This window comes from Mauremys reevesii, linkage group 18 (genome assembly GCF_016161935.1).
Source record: "Mauremys reevesii isolate NIE-2019 linkage group 18, ASM1616193v1, whole genome shotgun sequence".
NCBI lineage: Eukaryota > Metazoa > Chordata > Testudines > Geoemydidae > Mauremys > Mauremys reevesii.
In genome coordinates, this window is record NC_052640.1 from 31,157,640 (window position 1) to 31,184,248 (window position 26,609).

At 48.2% G+C, this 26,609-nt stretch overlaps 1 protein-coding gene across 3 annotated transcripts in view; it reads right to left on the reverse strand.

Moving 5' to 3' along the window:
* Positions 1–6,880: 6,880 nt before the first annotated feature.
* Positions 6,881–26,609, reverse strand: part of LOC120386262 (acyl-CoA dehydrogenase family member 11-like) — a 35,054-nt gene continuing 15,325 nt past the window's right edge. Inside the window, exons 4-14 of one of the 3 annotated variants that reach the window (XM_039505401.1) lie at positions 25,735–25,852; positions 24,629–24,771; positions 24,336–24,485; positions 24,001–24,095; positions 20,736–20,835; positions 17,635–17,775; positions 15,977–16,069; positions 14,754–14,861; positions 9,129–9,300; positions 8,762–8,828; positions 6,881–8,404 (exon numbers count right to left, since the gene is read on the reverse strand). In XM_039505401.1, coding sequence (XP_039361335.1) covers positions 8,278–8,404; positions 8,762–8,828; positions 9,129–9,300; positions 14,754–14,861; positions 15,977–16,069; positions 17,635–17,775; positions 20,736–20,835; positions 24,001–24,095; positions 24,336–24,485; positions 24,629–24,771; positions 25,735–25,852 — 1,314 coding nt within the window. In that variant the 3' untranslated portion in view covers positions 6,881–8,277. Of the gene's footprint in view, positions 8,405–8,761; positions 8,829–9,128; positions 9,301–13,052; positions 14,862–15,976; positions 16,070–17,634; positions 17,776–20,735; positions 20,836–24,000; positions 24,096–24,335; positions 24,486–24,628; positions 24,772–25,734; positions 25,853–26,609 lie in introns of those variants that run through there. The other 2 variants (XM_039505402.1, XR_005589617.1) reach the window with 2 other exon arrangements.

Sequence of the window (26,609 nt, forward strand, 5' to 3'; positions counted from 1 at the left end):
GCAGAGTGCAGCTGTCTGGGAGCTGACCTTGTCTGTAAAGACAGAGGCAAAAAAAGCATTGAGTACACTAGCTTTCTCCACATCCTCTGTCACTAGGTTCCCTCCCTCATTCAGTAAGGGGCCCACACTTTCCTTGACTTTCTTCTTGTTGCTAACATACCTAAAGAAACCCTTCTTGTTACTCCTAACATCTCCGGCTAGCTGCAACTCCAAGCATAATTTGGCCTTCCTAATTTCACTCCTGCATGCCTGAGCAATACTTTTATACTCCTCCCTGGTTATTTGTCCAATCTTCCACTTCTTGTAAGCTGTTTTTTTGTGTTTAAGACGAGCAAGGATTTCACTGTTAAGCCAAGCTGGTCGCCTGCCATATTTACTTTTCTTCCTACACATCGGGATGGTTTGTTCCTGCAACCTCAATAAGGTTTCTTTGAAATACAGCCAGCTTTCCTCGACTCCTTTCCCCGTCATGTTATTCTCCCAGGGGACCTTGCCCATCAGTTCCTTGAGGGAGTCAAAGTCTGCTTTTCTGAAGTCCAGGGTCTCTGTTCTACTGCTCTCCTTTCTTCCTTGTGTCAGGATCCTGAACTCAACCATCTCATGTCCACTGCCTCCCAGGTTCCCATCCACTATTGCTTCCTCTACTATTTCTTCCCTGTTTGTGAGCAGCAGGTCAAGAAGAGCTTTTCCCCTAGTTGGTTCCTCCAGCACTTGCACCAGGAAATTGTCCCCTACACTTTCCAGAAACTTTCTGGATTGTCTGTGCACTGCTGTATTGCTCTCCCAGCAGATATCGGGGTGATTAAAGTCACCCATGAGAACCAGGGCCTGTGATCTAGCAACTTCTGTTAGTTGCTGGAAGAAAGCCTCGTCCACCTCATCCCCCTGGTCCGGTGGTCTGTAGCAGACTCCCACCACGACATCACCCTTGTTGTTCATACTTCTAAATTTAATCCAGAGACACTCAGGTTTTTCTGCAGTTTTATACTGGACAAAGAATTGCTGAAGAGGGAGCCAACTAAAGAGGAAGCAAACATCCAGGAGGCGGAAGAAGATCTTGATATCAACACAGATCTAAGGAAGAGATCGTTCAACCATCAAATCCTTAAAAAATGGGACAGCTCCTGGCAAGGACAACTTGAATGCAAAATTGTTCAAGGTAAATCCTAAATTAGCAGCATTTATCCTGACCCCTCTATTTTTCATCATTCTGGGAAAGGGAAGAAGTGCCAGATGAGTGGACCATTGGGGTTATAGTGAAGATACCAAAGAAAGAAACTCTCAGTGATTGTGATAACTGGCGTGGTATCACACTTTTATCTGTGCCAAGCAAAGTATTGTGTAAGATCATAGTCCAGCGTGTCTCAGAGGCAGTTGATAGCATTCTCAGAAAAGAGCAAGCTGGTTTTCAGCAAGGGCGTGGATGCACAGACCAGATCTTCACTCTACGAAACATGATAGAACAGTGCTTAGAATGGCAACGGCAACTTTACATAAATTTCATAGACTTTGAGAAGGCTTTTGATAGCATTCACAGGAGCAGCCTGTGGCACATTGTGCGGGCATATGGAATCCCTTTCCGTATCATCGTCATCAAAAGCTTCTATTTCAACTTTACATTCAGTCTTGATCACAATGAGCTCAGTTTTGAAGTCAAAACAGGAGTATGTCAGGGGTGTGTCATGTCTGCAATCCTCTGCAATATTGCCATCGACTGGGTAATGCGGCATACAACAGAAGACATGCCAAGAGGCATTAAATGGACACTCTTCTTATCCCTTGAAGACCTGGACTTGGCAGATGATGTTGCTCTCCTGTCACATACCCAACACCATATACAAGAAAAAACAACTCGACTCACTGCATTCAGCCAGCAAATTGGACTGAAAATCAACCATAATAAGACAGATATCATGACCTTTAATATTGCCTCACCATCACCAGTATGGATAGAGGATTATATTCTCACTAATGTAGAAACATTCACATTACTTGGGCAGCACCATCAGCCAAGACAGTGGAACAAGCCAGGACATCTGGAACAAAATCAATAAAGCCAGAAACACCTTCAGGAGCTTAAATACAGTCTGAAAATCATCAAAATACAACACCAAAACCAAACTCAAGATTTATCAGAGCTGCATACTTTCAACATTACTTTTATAGTGCAGAGTGTTGGGGAATGAGAGAGTCTGACATGTCCAAACCCCTGCTCAAAGCAGGACCAAACCCATACAAACTGCCTCAGAAAAATCCTCCATATCTTTTGGCCCAGAATAATCTCAAACCAAGATCTACTGACACTGTGCAGCCAAGAGGATCTGAGCACCATCATTGCCAGGAGGCGTTGGAGACGGATCGGTCATGTGCTTCGGATGGAAATTGATTCCATCACCAGAGTAGCAATAAGATGGACACCTGAAGGCAAGCGAAAACGAGAACGCCTGAAAACAACATGGCGAAGAGCTGAAAAACCTGGGGCACAGCTGTGGAACCATTGAAAGACTTGCCAGAAACCGACAGGAGTGAAGGAGTTTCGCCGCCGCCCTAAATGCCAGAGGCGTAATAGGATCATGATGATGATGATGATGTACAGGAACTGCTGCAACCACCGCTGTATGAAATTCAGTTTCTGGAGTGTGTTTGGTTCACATTCAGGATCCAGAGCAAGATTTAGATTGTCTCCGATGTTATAACCCTGAGTCTCAACATTTGTCTGGCTAACTGTACAGTGTACAAACAGGTGAAGAATGATCTCCATCCATCATTTTATGCTCACGGTACAGGGTCTGGGGCTGAGAGATTGTTGCTTTTGGGGTTTTAAGGTCAGCACACCCTCTGGACTTTCAGTTTTTTGAAATGCTGCTAGAGTTTTATCTTACTATTTAAGAAGTGTGTTTTTTTTACCTAATTCCCAGAGTTATATATTAAATTAATTGTCTTGCAGTGCTCACAGATGATGCATTTGGTTGTACATTTGGAGTGGAATTTTTATTAAAATAGCATCTGAAATCTGATCAGTTGCTTCAAGAACATTAAGTGTTTTAACACATGCAAATCTCAGACCTGAGAGTGGGTTAGCGGCCGTACAAATTGTTGGAGCCTAGGGATTCCTTGTTTGTAACACCATTTATTCTTCTGTCACCTCCAAGTGACTATTCGGATATTAATAAATTTGTCATTTACGTCCACAGTGACACAGTGACAGTTGTACAGTCCCTTGGGTTTTGCAACTCAGTGTATATGTAGGGCTTAAACTTTTTTTTGTTTTAAAAATCCCTCTCCTCCCCTGCCGCTCCCTCCCCCCCCCCCCCAAAATAAAAAATGGCCCAAGCTCCCAGTTAACATGGATTGTCATAGCCTCGAAAGCCCTGCACTCCCAGAGATCGGCTCCTAGCAAGCATCAGGATCTTGGTGGTCTGTTAATCACCTCTGCAAACAACTCCTAATGCTAGAAGTTAAATGTGAGTCATTGTATATTGGATCTGGCACCCGTACGGGGGGAGCTGTGCTTTAGCCCCCTTTTAGGCCTTCTCAAGTGCACCTCTCTGCTGACGGGTTTCAGTACTTTTACCCCTCTCTGCATGGCACCATATGGGCAGATCTACACAGAGGTCAGAGGTGTGATTGCAGCACATGTAGGCATACCTGAGCTAGCCTGGATCTAGCTAACCTGGGTAGCAGTAGCAGTGACGCTACAGCAGCCCAGACTTCAGCACATGAGTACCCAGGATCCTGAATGGGCTTGTACAGCCTGTGCTGCCACGACTTCACTGCTGTTAGTACCCGAGCTAACTAGACATGGCTAGCTCAGGCCTGGTCTATGTGTGCCACAATCACACACCCCTGCTTGCCGTGTAGATCTGCCTCACAAGTGGGTGTGGGCTGCAGCCCCTCTGGCTACCAACTGTAGTACAACAGTCCCTTTTGTTTGGCATGTGTGAGCCCTTTTCCTCTAGGAGCCTGTGACGAGAGTTGATTAAAGTGACTTCAAAACAGGTCACCGGCCTTCGACGAGGCCCGAGCACGGAAGGCGTTGAAGTACACCCCACTGGCCGACACCCTGAGAGCCCAGGGCTGTGAGGTCCAGATACATGCCCTGATTGTGGGACCCCCACCGTGAGCCAGTTCTGAGAGCGTGCGGAGTTGGTCAACTCTACGCCCGGCTCATGAGACAGCTCATGGTGTCCAACACCATCAGGTGGTCGAGACACTTCTATACGGAACACATCACAGGACACCGTCAATACGAGTAATCGAGACCGCCGATGAGGGAAATAACCCACTTCCTTCCTTGACGAACCAAGGGACGCACCCCACCCATGTACTTATTCGCTGCACCAATACTGACTTGGACTCTTTATACATTCCATGGGTAGCGTACCCAAGCCCACTTACCCACTGACACTTTAACAACTCCCGCACCCCAATCTGGGTCTATGCTGGTTGTGATGTGTATGTATCTCTTCATCCTTGTAACCGGTACCGGTAATCCCTCATAATTCAAGCCTGACCCCAGATATACAGACCCTTCCCTCTTAACTTGTGTATATTTAATTTTAAACATAACTTTAATAAAAAATTTAAATCTATTCAGCCAAAGGCAGATAGCAAACAGAGAAAAGGGTAAAATAACAAAAGACCTAAATGTCTGTCTGACCTAAAGTTATTCTTTTTTCTTAGCCCAGACACCCCTACTTCTGGCCTGGGACACACAGAAAATGCTGCAGGGGCTGTCTGTCTGTCTACCTGCTCCCCATCCCCCTTCCTCTCTAGGCCAAGGTTCTTAACTGTTTATGGTCCTTCCTGAGATCTAGGCTGTGGCCTTGGCAAAACAACTGTATGAAGTTGCTGGTGCCCAGAAAACATCTTCCCAGTTAATAATCTAACCTGTATTATCTTAACTCCCTTGAAGGTGTTTACCCCAGATGTCTGGATCTCCACCATTCTTTCATTTTCTGTTGGCTATTCATAACCACTCCTTTCATTTGACTATGTAGTCAGATAGCATGATATCAAGCAGATAAACAGTACATATATTCATACAAAATAATACAGCTCTCTCCCTTGCTTTCCAAAGTAACGATACCGACAGGTCTGCCTTGATGGTGTTTTATTGATTTTTAACCTAAAACTGGAAAGCTTATGTCATGTGCCTTAATGGTACTGCAGCACACAGATGAAAGGGAAATGAATGAGCTCTATGGAGGGCAAAGATTATTTTCCTTTACCAGTAGGAAGCAATTTTCTCATTCTGGGAGCCTGGCGCAAGATTCATATTGAAGTGACTTGTCTCATCCCACAGTAGCTTTTGTAGAGTAGCTTCCTTGAACTAGCTAGACAGTGGCAGGGAGGGATAGCTCAGTGGTTTGAGCATTGGCCTGCTAAATCCAGGGTTGTGAGTTCAATTCTAGAGGGGGGAACTTAGGAATCTGCAGAAAAAAATCAGTACTTGGTCCTGCTAGTGAAAGCAGGAGGCTGGACTTAATGACCTTTCAGGGTCCCTTCCAGCTCTATGAGATAGGTTTGTCTCCATTATATTATATTAATATGTTGGTGCACTTCTGAGGCTCTGAATGCCTCAGCAATAAGTGATTATCACAGACAGCATGAAGCCCTGCTGGCTACAGAGGTTTGAGCTTGGGCCTGCTAAACCCCAGGTTGTGAGTTCAATCCTTAAGGGGACCATTTAGGGAACTGGGGCAAAAATCTGCTTGGGGATTGGTCGTGCTGTGAGCAGGGGGTTGGACTAGATGACCTCCTGAGGTCCCTTCCAACCCTGATATTCTGTGATGTCATTGGCCAAGAAATAGCACATCTTCAGTAACCATAGTTAACGGGTACAAAGAAGGGCCACTAGAATGATCCGAGGAATGGAAAGTCTGTCGTATGAAAGGAGACTTGAGGAGCTCAGTTTGTTTTCCTTAACCAAAAGAAGGATAAGAGGAGATATGATTGCACTCTTTAAATATATCAGAGGGATAAATACCAGGGAAGGAGAGGAATTATTTCAGCTCAGTGCTAATGTGGACACGAGGACAAACGGATATAAATTGTCAGTCAGGAAATTTAGGCTTGAAATTAGACGAAGGTTTCTAACCATCAGAGGAGTGCAATTCTGGAACAGCCTACCGAGGGAAACAGTGGGGGCGAAGGACCTCCATGACTTTAAGATTAAGCTGGATAAGTTTATGGAGGGGATGGTATGATAGGATAACGGGTTTAGTCAATAGGTCAATAACATGCCACACTGGTAATTAGTACAAAGGGTCAATGATAGGCTATTGTTAGCCTTTTTCCAGAGGGTCTGGCTGGAGAGTCTTGCCCACATGCTCGGGGTTCAGCTGATCGCCATATTTGGGTTGGGAAGGAATTTTCCTCCAGGGTAGATTGGCTGTGGCCCTGGAGGTTTTTCGCCTTCCTCCGAAGCATGGGGCAGGGGTTGCTTGCTGGTGGATTATCTGCTTCTTGAAGTCTTTAAATCATGATTTCGAGCATTCAACAGCAGAGTCAAGGGAGAGAATTATTTCAGGAGTGGGTGGATCGGCTTATGTGGCCTGCATCTTGCAGGAGGTCAGACTAGATGATCATAATGGTCCCTTCTGATCTTGAATTCTATGATTCTATTCAGAGTACAGCTACTGGCTGGGTAAGGCAGTGAGCACACTGCATGTCACTGTAACATTTGGGTGGGGGAAAGGCTATCATAGGTGAAGTGTACTTATGATTCCTTCCTCACATCTGCCCTCTTTATAAGTTGAAGTTTAATTCAACAAGGAGTTCTACTTACATGGTAGGGCAAGGAGACCTGCTGTCTCATTTAAATGTTGAGCACTAGATGTACTTTAAAAAGACAAATGCAATGTGTATTGAACCTTTTCCCAATTCCTTTATTGCAGAATAGCCAAATCACTCAACTATCTTGTTCAAAGAAATGGTTTCACATTTTAAGATGTTTGCACTGATTTGATAAGGATTATAAAGAAGATTGCTTAGGGCTTACATTTCTGATAAAATTACATCAGCCACTTTGTGTATCTGATCTCACCAAAGTCTGATTTTTAAACAGCATATAGGGATAAGTGTGGCTCAGTACTGTACCTTAACAATTCAACTTCTAACACACTAAGGTCTGGTCTACACGACAGAGGCAACATACGTCGACCTAACTCTATAAGCATCTACGCTACACTGTAGCTTACACAGCTGTAACTCGCCCATTACACCGACTTAATAACTCCACTTCCGCGAGAGGCACAGGGCTTAAGTCGATGTAGTTAGGTTGATGCAGTGTCATTGTAGACATTGTGTTGCTTACATCGACTGTTACTGCCTGTCAGGAACTGTCCCACCGTGTCCCACACTGGCAGTTAAATTGGTGCAAGCACTCCAGGTGAGGATGTGCACTGCTGACACAAGGAGCGAAATGTGGACATGAAAACAGATTCAATTACCGCGGTGGCTGTACGTTGGCATAACTTAGGTTGACAATTTTGCAGTGTAGACTTGCTCTAAAGTACTTCTCTGCATGAGGCTGTCTTGTGACACACGTCTCAATAGCATCAAGTTTCTATTTAACAATTCCTTGTGTACACTCCCTCACTAATAAAATGTAACCATTTCTTTCAGACCCATCCAGAGGGTAACTGGAACTCTACCAAGCACCCCCTATATTCATGCTGATCCATATCTGTCCCTTTTTGGTATTGCCTGGGAAAGAGGATCTCATCTTTCCTCATCTGGCCAGATGCTCAAACCAGGTTCTTGTGGCTAAAGAGGCCAGTGGAGAATGCCCTTGTGGAGGGGAACTCTCCACTGACACAAAGTTACTGGAGGCAGCATTGCAGATGTAGGGTGTTGCCTCAGAGAGAGGGGGTGGGGAAGTGGTGTTGCAAAGCTAAAAACCAATTTTATAAACTTCTGTAACTTCTGTGTTTTAGACCAGGCTTCAGATGTAGCTTTGGTTCTGTTTCCTTGTCTCAGTGTTGAAAAGAATACTCATTAGCACTTCAGAGTTTTCTTATTAAATTCATTATCTGCATTTGACTACCACGTGTTTGCCTAAAACATTCTAAGCATGTTTCTTTTCAACGCCTCCTGAAAGAGACGATCGGTGATACACTGATGGTCGTAGCCCATTTGTTTACATAACCCTAAACATTAAGCACACTATAAACAAATGCAATTTGTATTGGACGCACCAGGCACTGGCCAGGATTGTAATCCAATTCCTCTTCCAAAGTGAGGACTGGATGTTCTCAGTTAGCTTCAGTTAAGTCACAGCTTTCCTTTCAAAACTGGGTTTCCCTCATAAACCAAGTAGGTATCCATGGAAGCTGCCTTGTCATCATAATAGCCAGCTTTTTCTTCTGAGTCTACGGGGCAGAGATCCTGTTTGCACCACCTGAGTAGGGAATGCAAATAACTTTTAACCAAAGCCATTGTATGGACAATATTTGTTGCAACCTAACCCCTAGTAATGTTACAATCTCTAGAAAGGCATGCTGTGGACAGGCAATCCCCATGAACACTATGGAGGGGATTGATCAGATTTCACTGTTACCAGGTTTCACTGATACAGCAGAACCGAGACTTGTTTCCAGAAGCAGCGGATGTTGAGCAGCGGTCTGGGTCTGTCACAGTCGAAGGTGTGACTGACTACTAGAAAGGGATCGGATCACATGAGTGTGGTGCGGCAACTGCTGAATACACCTAGAGGATCTGCTTGGAAGAGGTGGCTGGAGAAAGGGGTTCTATTTACCTCTGAGCTGCGTAGGTGTCTGTGGAGGAGGCGTCAGGCTGGGCTGCGTGTTCGAGTAAGAGAGCCCCTGCGAAAAGCACACATCAGATATAAATGTTTCCAGACTCCCATCCCAATAGCAAAATGTAATGGAAGGGCCAGGTATTCCTTACTCCATCACAGCATCTTGCTGCTTCATACCTGAATCTCCTGCTCAAAAAGGAGGCAGTGACCAGCATTCCTTACACCACCATTGTTTAACAACATTTGAAAACCAATCTCCTCCGCTGAAACCTACCCCAGGATCCCTGAAACTGAACATCCTGGGACTAATTCAGAGTCATTTTGGAGTCTCTACAGTGGATTGTTTGTCAGTTCTCTCCATTACCTGTGTAGATCCTTGCCAGAGTGTAGGCAAAGTCTCGTGCTGCTAGCTCCATCGCAACTGCCCCTTTTGAGCCAACTCTTTGAGTGAACTGGCCAAGCCTGTGGAGAGCATCCTGGAGTAGCTGCACAGAAGATTCCAGTTCTGAAATGCTGGAAGCCAGCGCCAGCTTCCCCTGCAAAGAAAGGAAAAGTTATTGAGTGCCTCCCGCAGGGAAACACAGCTGCTTAAATGCTAATGGCAGAGATCAAACCACTGCAATTCTCACTGAGGCTGCCACAGGAAGCTTATACCACACCAGCCAACATTGACAGAACGCTGCTCAGCTGCACTCAGGAGAAAATTGTTTGAAGGAAACTTGCAGCATTAGTTTATTAACTGAAAAACACCATGAGCTAGATCCACCATGCTGGCATTCCAGCAAGGTGCAGATACCGACGAGTGTACACACTACCCTGTAATTACATATCTGTATCAGGTAGAAATTATACATGCTCATCACCACTGTATCTGATCTGTCCTTCTACATCCAAATATTTCCACTTTCATTAAGACATTAGAGCTGTGCTCAGAGTGTGACTGCAGCTACTGCTCTCCTTGAGCTAACAGGCAGGTTTGAAGAATCCGTCCCTTACGAGTCACATATATGTGGGAAAGCCCAAAGCAGCCAGGCCTGCGCTCAACTCTCTGAGAATGGATGGCAGGGCTCTGGCTGTTCCAAGGGGCTTTGCTGGCTCCTCTGATTAAGCTGCCATTTTCCCAGTGGCCTAGCTGTATTGTGGAAAACATGACAGAAGGTCAGCAGAGAGACCCTAATACCACTCTACACTGGCTTCCTATTAATACTATGGTGTGCACACTGCTGCCTCGGTGTGTGAGACTGAGTGGAGCCTTTAATCAGGGTTTCCCATACTGCCATAGGGTGAGCTCTCAGAAGGGTCTTGATTCACGTAACATGTATTTGTATCCAATATATAAATGTCATTAAGCATCACTACACCCTATTACTGATGCTGCGTTTGGCTCTGCATTTCCATGGTCATTGGGTTGGAAAAACTTGCAGTGTGTGTGTGAAATCCTGGCCCCTTCGAAGTGTTTTGACATGGACCTCGGTGAAGCCAGGATTTCACACTGGGTCTCGGCCCAGCGTCTGGGGTGCTATGTTTTACAGAACTGTACATCTTTACCCCAGTAGTTCTGCAATTTGTGCTTTGCTGCTGTAAATCAATGTGATCGAAGGGTTACAATGGTTAGATTTGCAATGAGGAGCTGGTATTTTAGAGTAGCATTTTGTAGAAGGTTAGTCATGTTAATTAATCTCTTATTTGCAGATTATTTGTGAAACTGACACTTATTAGTAGCTGATATCCTACTAAAAAGTAGTTTTGTGTGTTTTAGGCTTTCAATATTTGAGGTGATCATGCAGTTCTTACTGTTGTTACTGGAAAATACAGCCTGTTAGCTCAGTAGGAGTCAGCCTGTGAAAATTCAACACAATTTTGTCTTCTATAAAACTTGCTTGCACGACTACCTTCCTCAGTACAGGTTAGGTCTGTTGCCAAGAGAAAGTCCAAAGGAACCTCCAAGCCCACAGCATACTAAGGAGATGTTTTAAAAAGCCTTTTGCAAAAGTAACTTAGAGGTTGATGCCAACAAATAGCACATACCCCAAAGGCAGAAACACGGGCATAACAGGCTGGTATGAAGCCAAAGGTATATAGGTTTCTCAAAACACAGTGATTCAAATACCACACTACAGTAGAACCTCAATGTTACGAAAACCAGAGTTATGAACTGACTGGTCAACCACACACCGCATTTAGAACTGGAAGTACGCAATCAGGCAGCAGCAGTGACACACAAAACATAGTACAGTACTGTGTTAAATGTAAACTAAAAAACTAAGGGAAAGTTTAAAAAAAAAAAGATTTAACAATGTAAGGAAACTCTGTGCTTGTTTCATTTAAATTAAGGTGGTTAAAAGCACCATTTTTCTTTTGCTTAGTAAAGTTTCAAAGTTGTATAAGTCCATGTCCAGTTGTTAACTTTGGAAAGAACAATCATGACAAAGTGTTCATAACTCTGAGGTTCTACTGTAATAGCTTGGTACAACTGGCTGTGTAACAAACTGCTACTGCCTAAACCAGGAGTTGGCAACCTTCAGCATGTGGCCCATCAGGGTAATCCACTGGCAGGCTGCGAGACATTTTGTTTATTTTGACTGTCTGCAGCAGGGCCGGCTCCAGACCCCAGCGCGCCAAGCGTGCGCTTGGGGCGGCATTTTGCCGGCAGGTGGCTCCGGCGGACCTTCCACAGTCATGCCTGCGGGAGGTCCACCGGAGCCGCGGACCAGCAGACCTCCCACATGCATGACTGTGGAGGGTCCGCTGGTCCCACGGCTCCGGTGGACCTCCCGCAGGCATGCCTGCGGAAGCTCCACCGGAGCTGCAGGACCGGCAACCGGCAGCACGCCCCCTGCGGCATGCCGCCGTGCTTGGGGCGGCCAGATTCCTAGTCTGCAGGCACGGCCCCCTGCAGCTCCCCTGGCTACAGTTTGCCATTCCTGGCCACTGGGAGCTGCGGGAATCGGCAGCCAGCACATCCCTTCCGGCAGCTCCCATTGGCTGGGAACGGCAAACTGCGGCCATTAGGAGCTGTGGGCAGCTGTGCCTGCGGACGGTCAACGTAAACAAAATGTCTCGCGGCCCACCAGCGGCTTACCCTGATGGGCCACATGCCAAAGGTTGCCTATTCCTGGCCTAAATTGCCATGCTGTTGTGTGTTTAAAGGGACCCAGGTACTGTAGATCCAAAATCTGATCAGCTTCAAAGCATGGTTCTGGTCAGAAAAGTGACAGGTTCTATTCTGTATGTGTTCTGCATCAAATCCTTTCATCTCTCATTTGCTAATTTTTTACAGGTGATATTTTTTTCCAACTTCCAGCGGTGTAAATTCAACGTACAGGAAAATCAAACTGGGTTTTTTCCACTTCCTCTCTTATAAGGAGAAAAACAATTCTAGAATGAGAACTCAGCTAGCAGCTTCACTGCTCATGTCAAAGGCAGAAACAACTCCAGCTTTGCTTTCCTCCCTGTGTACCTGCTCTAAGTCCATAAGAGTATAACTGACAGGAGGCTGCATCAATGGGGCCATTTTTACCGTCACTTTTCTGACTGATGTAGTCAAACAAGGAATGACCTTTAGTATTTCTGAATCCATCAGAAACTGTTTAAGCTGCCACTCTTTGGTTAGCCTCTCCTTGCTGCAAACAACTAACAAACAATACAGCCAGAACTGGCCTCATTTCTTATAATGGAGAATCATTTTCAAGGTTATGCATATTTAAAAACAAGAGTGAGGACACCAAAAACGGGGCTTTGATTGCAAATCATATTTACTTCAATAGGGCTGGACAGATTTTACTGAGGGCGCAAACTGGCCTGCAGAATCATTGCTGACGATCCATGAAAAGGCAGAACACTCGGCTTTATTTGTACATAGGCCAGGCTGAGTTTTGCACAGCTGACATTCAGAAAGAGCCTGTTTCATTTGTGAGCTGATCAAATTCGATATGAACTTGTTGGCATACAAGATCCTGGAACCCATGATACCATTTTTAAAACGTCACTTCTCAGAATAGAAGTGGATTTTAAAATGCATCCAAAGTTCTGCAGCAAAGCCATAGCCAATAAAACTGGTCCCACATATTGCTCATCTGAAACTCCCAGGATGTCTCCCAGATGGTTGTCTTAGGAAGCTAGTGCCATTTCTCACATTCATTCCTCTGGTTGCACTTTCTATGTGAAGATCAGCAGGATAATCACCCAGTAAGCCCTTGCCTTGCCTCTGTAGCATGCATCATGAAGTACGCACATGAAAGGCTCTCAGCTTCCCATAATCACGTAGTGCAAAGGAAAAGAAAGTTACCTGTCATTCATGTTCTCTGGAGATATACTTCAGTGGCTCACTGCTCTTGGAACCAGGCTTCCAGCATGAGACCAGGTGGGAACTCCCTTAGTGGCACCCTTCAGTATCCCATACTTACTTGCTGTCCAAGCAGGAGGAGAACGTACTCCCAACAAGAGCCAGTTAACACAAGTCAAAGGCAGAAATAGCAGACCCTTAGCTCTGTGGGGAGGAGGCTGGATGGGAATCCCCCTCAGAGAACAAACATTCCCAGCAATGTTCCTTCCTCTAGAGATGCCCCTCACAGTAGATTCCAACTCCTGTAGACAGGAGCTAAACCAAATGGTACCAGGTAGCAAAAGAGGCAATAACGGTGGGAAACAAGACTCATGCCTAGAATGGTAACAATCCATTACTTTTACGGAGGGCTAAACTCTCTCCCCAAAAGGTGGGTGTCATATGCTGGCTGGCCCTTTAACAGATGGCTTCAGCCTTGCCTGTGAGGTAGCAGTTATCGCCCAGCTGATTCTGATCTGGGGACTTAATTACAACTAGTGACCCCCACTGCTGTAGAGTGGACTACAGAGGAAGGAGCTCCCTCTCCCTGCGAAGACCCTGGTGAAGGCAGGCTGAAGTGATGTCTGGAAGTAGCAGGGAGGTCCCTAGGAGAAGTTCCCGGTGTCCCCGGGGGGGAGGGGGGAGGCAGTGCGGAACCCTGCTGAGAAGCAGCACTCGCAGGGGAAAAGCACAGTGGGAGGGGAGGCAGTGCACAGAGCCCAGGAGGGGCAGAAGAATCTTTGTTTGGATGTTTATTTGAATTTTCAATTGGACTTTCATTACCTAGGAGGTGACCTGGCTGGAGGGCTAGGCCATGGAAGATGAAAACAGAAACAGGCCACAGTGGTAGTCCACAGGTGGCACGAAAGGTGAAGATCCCAGCAGCCCCACACTCTGATGCCAGGGCTGTGGCTGTGAGTGGGTAATAAAAAACACAAAATAAATCCAATTTCTAGAGGCCAGGAGAGTTGGGGCACCAGCAGCTCAGAAGCAGGTTGTGTTACACCCCTATGTCAAACCAGGATTCTGGTCTAGAAGCCTAGTCTAAGCAATAGTGCTTGGTACCTGGATGCAGAGACCTGCTGTCTCCTGACTAGACAGATCTGAGCTTGGAAGCCCCAAGTGGAATGAGCCTCGACAGGCCCAGCTGGCTGCAGCATGGGGAGATGCAATGAGACAGCCAGTTAGCCAAGCTTTGCTGGGTGTCACTCCAACCTACTGGAATCGTGTTAAATGAAATGCAAAGCTGGGTGGGCTTTTTAAGGGCTTCAGTGCACTCCAGAGAAAGTCTGGGGCATTTTTCACATTGTTTGTTGGGACAGGCATGCGGAGTGTGGACAGGAGAATTGGTTCAGTAAGTCAAACCTCAAGGATGGACTGGATGAGGTAGTGCATGGTTCCTGAAACCAAGAGCCATAGCTGGAGAGCTGTCAAATCCCTCTGGGGCCTTCCCCTTCCCAAATCACAGCCATAAGGAAGGAACATGGGATGCCAGGCAGCAGCAGCCTCAGCACTGAGTGAGAGTGGGGGAGATGCCTGGTTGGATGCAATCAGCTCAGCACTGTAAAGCCAGTGGTGTTCCCAGCAGGTCTTGCAGTAGGAGCAAGAGGCCAGGTCCAGGGAGGTGAACGTCTGGATGATCAATGTTGCTGTGAGTGAACACACCTGCACTCCAGAGCAGAATGCAGCTAGCACCTGGCCTTGGCTTTTGGCGAGAGAGCGCAGCACGTCAAGTGAGAGGATATTTGTTGTTCCCTCCCAGATGGTCAGCACCTGTGAAGGAGGAAGGACAGGCAGGAAAAGCAGCTGTTATTGGGATTTCTTACCAATGAGAGGGGTGCTCAGACTGATCTCCCCCACACATCCCATAGGGTAGAGCTGCTAGGCATGGAGTCAGGGCAGTGGATGCGCAAGGAGAAGTGGAACTGCTGAGTCAGAAAGAGCAGATGTATGGAGGGGGTGAGCCAGGACTTCATGGTGCTTGCAGAACACGAGGTTAAAGGCGGGGAAGGAGGACAGGGTTAAAGGCTGGTGGCAAGGGCAGATGGAGTGCTGTGAGCATGGAAGGAAGGCAGAGAAGAGGGCTGTGAGGAGCAGATGAGGCTGGGGTTGAATGGGGCATGGGGGGGTTGGATGGGGTATGGAAGGGTGGCATTTCAAAGCCCAAAGAGGAGACGAGGCTGGAGAGGGAATGAACTGTGAAGGGAGGTGAGGAAGGCTCATAGGGGAGATGAGAAGGGGAGGCCAAGTTTATGGGAGCAGCCCAGGGGAGGGTGTGAAGCAGGAGGGGTCGGTTCTCTAAGGAAGGAGTGAGCCCACATGAGGACAAACAGGCAGTGGAAGTCAGTATGTGGCTGACAGCTCAATAGCGCCCCTGAGCAGGAGTCAATCACGAGTGACATGACGGCGAATGGCCCATCGGGACGAGAAGAACAATGACAAACTGGTCAGTTCTATCACAGCGTTAGCGCTCTGTGGTGATGTGTGGTCCAACAGCAGGGCTGGCACATGGGCAGAGGACAGCCCTGACATTAGGCGGGAGGGGAAGGCCTGGTGGGATGAGCACACACATTTGGCAATCTGTCTTTGGCAGAGAGCCAGGCAGCAGTGTAGCACGACAGAGGGCCAGGCAGCAGCGTAGCACGACAGAGGGCCAGGCAGCAGTGTAGCACGGCAGAGGGCCAGGCAGCAGCGTAGCACGGCAGAGGGCCAGGCAGCAGTGTAGCACTGCAGAGGGCCAGGCAGCAGCGTAGCACTGCAGAGGGCCAGGCAGCAGCGTAGCACTGCAGAGGGCCAGGCAGCAGCGTAGCACGGCAGAGGGATGCCTGGGACGCACCAAGTGAGGAGCTATGGAGAAGAACTGTCACGTTTTGTTTCTGTTTTCTTACCTGGGCATCTCGCAGTGCGCCTGGCAAGCCTGTGTCCTCCATGTAGCCCTGCCCTCCAAAACACTCCAGTCCCTCAGAAATAACAGCAATCGCCTGCAAAACACAGATCACAAGACTCCAGGATTTGAACCTCAAGATCCAAATTACCCAGATGGAGAAATTGCTCATGCTGCCCTCCATGCTAATTACCATGTTGCATCCAAACAGTTTCCGGTGCTGATCCTGCAGGGAAAGGGTTAAGTGAGTTATGCTGACTCAGTGAGGTAGGTGACTCCTTACCCTACATGGACATAAAGGGATTTCGAGGGACTCGCTGGGGAGAGGTTCTAGGGCAGTGGTTCGTGTGTCCCTGGGGGATGCAGAGGTCTTCCGGGGGGTACATCAACTCATCTAGATATTTGCTTAGTTTTACAGCTGGCTACATAAAAAGCACCAGTGAAGTCAGTACAAACTAAAATTTCATACAGACAATGACTTGTTTATACTGCTCTATAGACTATAGACTGAAATGTAAGTACAATATTTATATTTCCATTGATTTTATAATTATATGGTAAAAAGGAGAGAGTAAATTTTCAGTAACAGTGTGGCTGTGCCACTTTTGTATTTTATGTCTGATTTTGTAAGCAAGTAGTTTTTAAGTGAGGTGAAACTTGGGGTCTGCAAGACAAATCAGACCCTTGAAAGGGGTACAGTGGTCTGGAAAGGTTGAGAACCACTGATCTCTAGAGCACGGGCTGAGCAGTCAAACCTGGGGAGTAGGCTGGATAGGATTCTCATAACATCTTATTGAGGAGTTCTATGTTCATAGAGCTAAACCCCCGGGAGGAGTCGAGTTTGGGTTTTACATGGAACGTGAGATGATCTGTGTGCAGAGCAGGTTGGGAAAGACGCCTACTCAAAGGGCCACTTGGTCAAAATCTTGAAGTTCAGCAGCTTCTAATGTGAACTGCGAGAGGCCAGCAAGTTGCCCCGAGAAGCAGACAGAAATCCCCGTGCTCCATTAATGAACAATGCAAAAAATAGTGCCTGGAAGTAAAGAAATTTGTTTCAAGACAAACACATTACCTCCCTCCCTGGATAAGTGGATCCATTCCAACTTCTGCACACATTTAAAGAGAGAAAGAGACAGCAGGAGAGACCTCTAGAGTTAAGGTTGAAACTGAACTTCTACACAAACCCAACTCCTTTTCAGTTGCTCATAACTGTAGGAAACAAATTCCTTTGGGGAGTGAATTGTCTTTGCTTGGTCTCTGCCCAAAGGAGAATTCTCTTTTTTAATTTAGCAAAATATTTTCAGCCAAGTGTACCCACACTTAAAAAAACCCACACCACTGTTCCATCTGTTCTGATCAGAAACGTGACATGTGCCTCATTCACCAATCACTGACCAGAACACGCCTCTCCCCTGCCTATAGCTGACCTCCACTCCCCACAATGCAGAGCAATTAATTAACTCACCTGCCCTAACTGGCAGCAGTCATTCCATTGTTCTGCTAGCCTGGCAGGAGCAGGTTTTCCTTCTACCCCAAGCCCTGGACACTGTATTGCTGCTGCAATTTATATTCTCCCTGTAACTCATTCCTCCATCCAGCCCAAGGTCAGTGACATGCTGCACAGAGCCCCTCCCAGGCTGATTGAATGTGGCCACCCAATACCTGTTTCCCAGTGTAGAGCTTAGCAACTGGCGTCAGCAGCCTGAGAAGATGCAGGTCCTGCTCACTGGCCATCTTGGTCTCCTCTAATCCCAGCAGCCTGGCTATCTCCATGAGCATGAGAAAGGCCCCTCGAGTTTCCACCTGCAGGGAAAGAAGCAGCAGGGAGCACTCATGTGCAATCCCTATGGGCACAGGCATGCATCAACCCCATCTGACCTTGTACCAGGAGAATTACCTTGAATCAGTACCAAGCCCCTGCCAAAGCTGCAGAGGCAAAGACTGCTCTGCCCAGTCTGATATACCACAGGTATTGCAGGCCAGGTGTGGGGGCCTTGCTCCCTTGGTAGTTCTGTAACCATGGTCCAGTATTAGGAGTGTGATAGTGCCATTTTTTTAGGCTCCATCAGACACCAGATCAATACTCCTTCCAGGCACCTGATTCAATTTTCAACATCACAAGTCCACATCCTCCCACAGTGATGTACAGGAAACAAGATGACATCCTTCCAAAGATGGAAGGATGGCGTGGATTGCACCCTCAGCAAGTTTGCAGATGACACTAAGCTTGGAGGAGTGGTAGATACACTGGAGGCTAGGGATAGGATACAGAGGGACCTAGATAGATTAGAGGATTGGGTCAAAAGAAATCTGATGAGGTTCAACAAGGACAAGTGCAGAGTCCTGCACTTAGGATGGAAGAATCCCATGCACTGTTACAGACTAGGGTTAGGGTTAGTGGCTAGGCAGCAGTTCTGCAGAAAAGGACCTAGGGGTTGAGAAGCTGGATATGAGTCAACAGTGTGCCCTTGTTGCCAAGAAGGCTAATGGCATATTGGGCAGCAGTAGGAGCACTGCCAGCAGATCGAGGGATGTGATCATTCCCCTCTATTCGGCACTGGTGAGGCCACATCTGGAGTATTGTGTCCAGTTTTAGGCCCCACACTACAAGAAGGATGTGGATAAATTGGAGAGAGTCCAGCGGAGGGCAACAAAAATTATCAGGGTGCTGGAGCACATGACTTATGACGAGAGGCTGAGGGAACTGGGATTGTTTAGTCTGCAGAAGAGAAGAATGAGGGGGGGATTTGATAGTGCCTTTCAACTACCTGAAAGGGGGTTCCAAAGAGGATAGATCTAGACCAGGGGTTGGCAACCTTTCAGAAGTGGTGTGCCGAGTCTTCATTTATTCACTCTGATTTAAGGTTTTGCGTGCCAGTAATACATTTTAACATTTTAGAAGGTCTCTTTCTATAGGTCTATGATATATAACTAAACTATAGTTGTGCCTAAGTAAATAAGGTTTTTAAAATGTTTAAGAAACTTCATTTAAAATTAAATTAAAATGCAGAGCCCCTGGACCGGTGGCCAGGACCCGGGCAGTGTGAGTGCCACTGAAAATCTGCTCACGTGCCGCCTTCGGCACACGTGCCATAGGTTGCCTACCCCTGATCTAGACTGTTCTCAGTGGTACCAGATGACAGAACAAGGAGTAATGGTCTCAAGTTGCAGTGGGGGAAGTTTAGGATATTAGGAAAAACTTTTTCACTAGGAGGGTGGTGAAGCACTGGAATGGGTTACCTAGGAAGGTGGTGGAATCTCCTTCCTTCGAGGTTTTTAAGGTCAGGCTTGACAAAGCCCTGGCTGGGATGATTTAGTTGGGAATTGGTCCTGCTTTGAGCTGGGTGTGGCACTAGATACCTCCTGAGGTCCCTTCCAACCCTGATATTCTATGATCTGCAGAGAGGCAGGAGCACTGCAGGTGCAACCACTTGTCAGGACCTGCAAGGACCCTGGCTGATTGCTTGATGAGTAGCTCACTTCCCTGGCAACATGATATTAAGCTTTTCTGCATGCATCTGTTCTGATGTGCTCTGCAGAGACCACTTAGACCAGTTGGCCATATCACTGTTCTGAGGGCAGACTCAGAGATGCTAGAACCTCAACCTATGTTTGATAGTAATAGCTTGGAGATACTGCTGTCTCTCCCCCACTACCATCACCCTGAAAAAGGATTTTTATATATTAGGTGGGGATGAAAGAGAAACTTGTCCCACCATGGGGGCCAAGCATTTGCATGATGTTACATTGCTCAGAGCAAGAAGGAAACAGAAGGTTTGATTGGGTTTGGGGAAGTGAACAGGGCCCTTTGTATTTTAGATCCCTTTTTGGACAATAAGGTTGTTTTTTGGTGATCTACCATAACAAACAATATTTTAGTCTCTGATCTCTGTAAAGCAGAGAAGGACCCAGCTGCTAAATCCAGACCCAGGTTTGAAACCCCTTCCACAGCCCAGCTGGTTCATCAGAGCCAGAGTGCAGGTTCACACCCAGCTTGCTTCTATAGTCCTCAGTCCTGTTTGTCTGTATATTGTTATTATTTATTTCTATTACAGCAGGGCCTAGAGCTCCTGCGCAGGATCAGGGCCCCATTGTGCCAGGTGCTGCTCAGACAGAGTGTGAGGCACCCAATGCTCTGAAGTGCTTACAGTCCCCATAGAATATAAATAATAGAGCACCATGTACTGCACCAGGGATTCCACAAATCATTCAGGGACCATTTTGGACATGGGTGAAACCCACTCAGGGGTGCTCTGTCCACCTCTACTGGTGGCTGGGTCTCCTGCCAAAGTTAATGAGCCAGCTATGGCCTTGACTAATGGAGCTGGGTCTTTTAGCTCAGGCCTCTGAGGCTCATGCTTTGAGATCCAGATGTCCCAGGCTCAATTACATGCCCAAGAGCAGGGTGTTACATGGGCATCCATGTACTTCTATGAGGAACAGCTCTGTACCTGTCTGCTGTCTGAGCAACTCCAGACTCCTGCAGAGTGGGTGAATTCCTGCTCAGCTCAAATCCTGCTAGAGTACATGTCACATCCCTATCTAATATGCCCTGGATCGATATTAGCCAGTTCTGGCAGCCTTGTGCCTAAAGCAGGGTTGACAGCATCGGTTAACAAAACTCCACAGAGGTCTGACCAGTCTGGTTATGAACAACAGTGGCAGGCCGGCCTTCCTGATTCACAGCTCCCTGCAGCAGTGGTGAATCTTTGCCTTGCGGCAGGAGTGAGTGAGTGAGTGAGCTGAGTGCGAGGAAGACTCACCTCCAGCCGGGCCATGGTTTGCATGTGTAAGGGATGGTCCTTGATGAGCTTCCCAAAGACGACCCGCTTGCCGGCATACTCTCTGGCCAGGTTAATCACCCTAGGAATGAAAGGGCAGTCAGGCATGGAGGGTTAGTGGCTGCAGCCTTTACATTCCCATCTATATTAAACCCATTTCCTAACTTCCCTTTTGAGCCATTCACAGCTTGGGGATGCAGAATAACCCAACCATGGCAGATGGAAGTGATACTGTATAGTCAGCCTAGGAGACAGCTAACCCACAGCAGTGCTTACTTCTCCCCATCACCCCAGCAAACCTCTTCCTGCTCACCCGCCTGGTGTCAAGTGCTGAAGGCTGGAATGCTGTTGCCTTGGCAATACTGTTTAGGCTGCTCAGTGCATCTGTCCTTAGCTAATGCAGCCTGCTAATTTAGCAGAGCTCGATGTTACTTATAAAGAGAGTGTACAGGCACAGGGTGACAAAGGCACTCGGCCTGGTGTATTGCCCTCAAGTTGCAGTCCTAGCGCCCTGGCTCCATGGTTACAGGTATGCTGACACCAGTGCCTGTGGCAAGGAGTGGCTCAATCAGCAGCAAGAGTCTCTGCTGTCCCCTAGGCCATACAAAGGGTTAAGGCAAGGGACCCTGACATTTATAGCCTGAGACAACAACTTACCTGCCACCCTGCCAGTTTTGTGACATGTCTGTTACCTTCTCTTGTGCCGGATATCTCAGACACAACATCCCTATTAATTGTTCTGTTAAACCATCTGCCCTCGTACAAGATTGGGATGTATCCGTACTAGCCTTCTGAAAGGTATTTGCATAACTATTTAGCGTGTTATTCTTTTGCCAAGGCCAGGCCTACTTTGGTTTACAGCCTTTGGTTCAGGCCTCAAATCTGGCACCAGGCCCAGTGCTCCAGGCTCTCTATTACACCACCTAGCTCCCGGTTATTAGTAGTAATCATGCTTAGGATGGTAGTGCCACAGGCCCAACTAAGAAGGGGGCTCCTTGTGCTAGGCACTGTACTGAGTAGTGGACAGTCCCTGCCCTCAACAGCGTCCAGGCTCAGTAGATCATAGAATCATAGAATTCAAGATCAGAAGGGACCATTATGATCATCTAGTCTGACCTCCCGCAAAATGCAGGCCACAGAAGCCGATCCACCCACTCCTCCCTGCCCCATGCTTCGGAGGAAGGCGAAAAACCTCCAGGGCCACTGCCAATCTACCCTGGAGGAAAATTCCTTCCTGACCCCAAATATGGCGGTCAGCTGAACCCCGAGCATGCGGGCAAGACTCTCCAGCCAAACCCTCTGGAAAAGGTTATATCATACCATTGACCCATTGTACTATTTACCAGTGTGGCACTTAATTGACCTATTGACTAAGCCCGTTATCCTATCATACCATCCCCTCCATAAACTTATCTAGCTTAATCTTAAAGTCATGGAGGTCCTTCGCCCCCACTGTTTCCCTCGGTAGGCTGTTCCAGTATTGCACTCCCCTGATGGTTAGAAACCTTCTTCTAATTTAAAGCCTGAATTTCCTGACTGACAATTTATATCTGTTTGTCCTCGTGTCCACATTAGCACTGAGCTGAAATAATTCCTCTCCTTCAGACGGATGCAGGCTGGGAGGAGGCAGAACATGCCAGTCGAACGAGCCGTGCACTAGCAGCACATGGCGTGTTAGTGCCGTGAAAGAGAGGAGACAGGGCTGGGCAGGGGAGAGGTGAGGAGAGGAGAGTAAGAGGCAGGCATGGAGTGCCGCTAAAGGGAAGAAAGGGTGAGGGGAGCGAACAACCGATCAGCAGAGAGCAGCGAAGGTCCTACAGAGTTAACTGGAATGTCCAGACGTGCCTGCCTTGGTGGCTTTCTGCCCATGCCCACTGGAGTCTCCGGCTGGCTGTCTTCTCCCCAAGGCCGTATGGTGGGGGGGTGGGGAGGGTGAAGGCACCATGCCAGCTCAGCCATGAATTGTCCAGATGATGCTAGCATGATCCTCAATTAGGACAAGTGTCAGTGATTAGTTCTAGGGAGGCCAAGGGCTTGAGTTCAGTTACTGCTGTGACCATCCCTCAGGTCCCTGGGACGTCTGTCATAGACTCATAGACTTTAAGGTCAGAAGGGTCCATTATGATCATCTAGTCTGACCTCCTGCACAACGCAGGCCACAGAATCTCACCCACCAACTCTTGTAACAAACCCCTAACCTATGTCTAAGTTATTGAAGTCCTCAAATTGTGGTTTGCGGTCTTTTCCTCCACACCTGCTAGTTCACACCTTCCCACCACCTCCTGAGCGGATGCTGACATGCCTACCCAATCCCACCAGGAGGGACAGCAGTGACAAACCCTTCTCTTGCACTCCCTGGCTGTCCCAGCAACACCAGTAGGAGAAACAGCCAGTCCCTGAGTCACTGCTGGCTCCCCACACCTGCATGCACGTGCCACATTCGTCCCTGGTGCTCCTACACTCCTCCCTTCCCAACCTCACCCCTGAGCTTGGGGGTGGGGGATGGGCATGGGGGAGGTGACAGCGGTGTCTTCATTCCACCGCTCCCCAGCAGCAGAGACATGAGTAGAACCTCCACTATCCCCCCATTTGGATCCAGCTGGGCTCCCATATAGTCATAGGTGGCTGGTGCCCTGTTGTGCTCGATGCTCGTCAATCTCTGACTGGGGCCCTGGGGTGCGGCTATAACACCAGCAGCAGCCAGAGTGGCTCAGGATCTAGCTTGAGCTGCCACACGTCTCGCTGACAGCAGAGCTCTTGGGAGCCCTCCCTGGGTGGAAAGTCAATGGAGCTTTGTCAATTCACATTTCTTCACCTGGAGAGCTATTGCTGGGAACAACGCACTTTGGGGCATTCTTTGCGACTCTTCAGACAGGAGGTTGCCCAGCAAGTGTGGCCTCTTGCATCGGCTCTGCTGCACATTATCATCTGCCCTGCTGTAGTGCCTAGGAGCCCCCTCTGCTAGGCACTTACAAACCCAGAGCTAAGGGCGGATCCTGCCCCAAGCAGCTCACAAGCTGAGCCAACATTAGAACGTCCTACTTGAAACAAAAACAGCAAATAGGAAGTTTGAAAGCCAGGCTGTTGTGAGATAGAAACAACCTTCTCCTCCCACTTCCCTGCATCACTTAGCTCCCAGACACGGCCCCACCACGGCACAGCGTGGCTCATGGCAGCAACGCAAAGCTGAGCCCCTTTGTCCGCCTGGCTGCTCCCCCAGAGGCATGGAGATCCACGTGGGCTTCACCTCCTCATGGCAGCCACTGCAAAGATGACATTGTGGATCCTAGTTATGGTCAACATGTTGGCAATGGAGGCCACACCCCGACCCTCTGCAGAGATCTGAAAGCATCAAGGAACAAAGGCTAGAATAAATCCCCCCATGAATCTCTTTGGGAGTGGAGTGTGTCAATGGGCTGGTGGAAATGGACTCTTCCCTCCATCTCAATCAGCCTCAGTCACCTGAAAAATCTGACTTCTTGCCTCGAAACCCCCACCCCCATGTCACTGTGTGTGTCTGCCAGCCCAGCCCATTGAGTAGGGGAGAGCCAGCTGATCTCCCCACTGCTGCCCCTTGCATACCCGGTGTGCCTTGGATCCATCCAGCAGCAGCTCAGCTGTCGGCACCTGCCTCGTCCCCAGCTTCTCCTTTAGCCTTTGCACCTCAATGCCATTCAGCTTCCCCTCCTTATCTCGCACCTCCAGGAAGAACAGGGACAGGCCTTTGGAGCCCTACGTAGAAGCACATGTGAGAGATCCCTTCACTGCAGCGAGTTCCACACAGGCTGAATGAGGAGGATTTGGCTGTGATGAAGAATGGAAGGGGAGGAAAACAATTTCTCTGCCACCTCCCCGGGCTCCACTGGGAAACTGACCTGTTCTACACGTCCCTGAGCCTCCATGATCCTTGCTAGGGTCAGCGCCATGTCTGAATCAGTGGCTGAAGTAAACCATTTAAAGCCGTAGAGGCAATATGTGCCATCTGGCTGCTCTCTGGCCACTGACTCTGTGCCGCTAGCTGCAAGAAAAGAGCACAAGAGCTTGACTTTAGGGGAAGCATCTGTGACAGGCAATTCTGGCTTGTGGCTTAAGCAGCACCTCTTTAAATCGCTCTACGGTGTCAAGATGAAACACGATCAGCAACTAATCCTCTTCACTGTCCTTGGGTGAAGTGCAACCAGGGTGAAATACTCACACCTCCATAGAAAAGGAGCCCAGCTAGAGTGTTAGCAGCCCACAGCAATTGCTCCAGGCTAACGGCAAATACTGGCAGCACTGATAGGAGAGGAATGAGCGTGGCTCATAGGCACAAATGATGCACCACTATCACGGCTCCCATTCCACCAAGAATGGCAAGGGGCACTCTGTACCCAGGAGCCCTGCAGTCTTGCCTTGCCCAACAGCGTTCACTCTTCAGCTGGCCCTTTAATTTCTCCCAACAGGGAATTACACCTCACCTGCCAGGACCCTGCTGAGGAGAACACCCCCCCTCCCAGAGTCCTCTGTCTCCAATATGCAGCACTGAGGTTTCCCTGCATCCTTAAAGCCCCATATCACCAACATTTGCTTGGGAACAAGAGAGGAGGACTAGCATTTGAAACAGGGTCTTCCAGAGTTCTCTGTCCATCACAACAGATGCTGGCTAGAACACCTCTGCTGCCTGTGTTCAGGGCTGAGCTTCTCTGTGGAGGGTCCGTGGCTCTAGACAGCTGAGTGGGTGTGTGGTTGTGGCCTGGAAGGTCTGTTTTGTTGTGTGTTGGTGGCAACAAGAGAGATTGTCAGACCATCTGGGGGCGCAGGGGGTGTCAGATGCATGGTTTCCCTTGGTTTTAATCCACTACATGGTTTTGAAAACAGCCCCAATTGTTTTACGTTATTGTTAACACAGCCCACTGTGCTCTTATCGGCCTTGTCACTTATTAAAGAAATGCGGCCACACAGAGCGCTGCCACTGGAAACGCTTTCACCCTGTGACACCTACCGACATCAGAGCCTCCTTTGCGTTCTGTCATCCACTGGCCAGAGGTCCAGAACTTCTTGGGGTCGCGTGAGGTCAGGTGGCCAAAAGCTTTTGCTAGGGGCCCAGAAATACCCAGAGACTGTTGCGGGGGAAGAAAACCAAGAATTTCTTAAGAGAAAGATCCAGAAGGGCCAGCTACATATTTCACTGACCATACTCCTGGAGGGGGCGGGGAGAGGATTCCACCTTCCTCTGAGGCATCAGAGACCAGCCACAGCTAGAGACAGGACACAAACAGGCTGGCCCAGCACCCTGAGGTGATACAGAGAATCCTCTTTCCAGATGCCTGGCTGCTGCTGGGTCTTGCTCACATGCTCAAGGTCACACTGATATCCAGATTTGAGGCTGGAAAGGAGTTTTTCCCCAGGAAGATTGGTAAGGGCCTTGGGGTTTTTTTCACCTCCTTCTGCAGCATGGCACGTGGATCACCTGTTGGGACCTCCTGGGCATATCCCATCTATTCAATTTCCTGCCATTGCAGGGGCTCGGGCACTGGTGGCATCTCAGTGTCTCCTGTTATCTCACTGTGACACACAATTTAGGACTGAAATGCTTTAGTCTAAGTAAAGTCTCCACAGAGGCATCTCTGGGTGGTGGTGGCGGCCTGGGACATACAGGAGATCAGACTAGATGATCTAATGGCGTTAAACACTGTGAAACAATTGCCTTCACAAGCTGCAGAGGGTCATCCAGAAACCTGTCCCTGGGTCAGAATAGGCAAACTCCAGCCAGGGCAGGGAATCTTTCAATGTCCTGAATCCCTGTGTGGCTGGTGACTGCTGCAGAGAGTCTCGGGAATGGCCCAGCGTGTCCATGGGGGAGGCTGACAGTAGCAT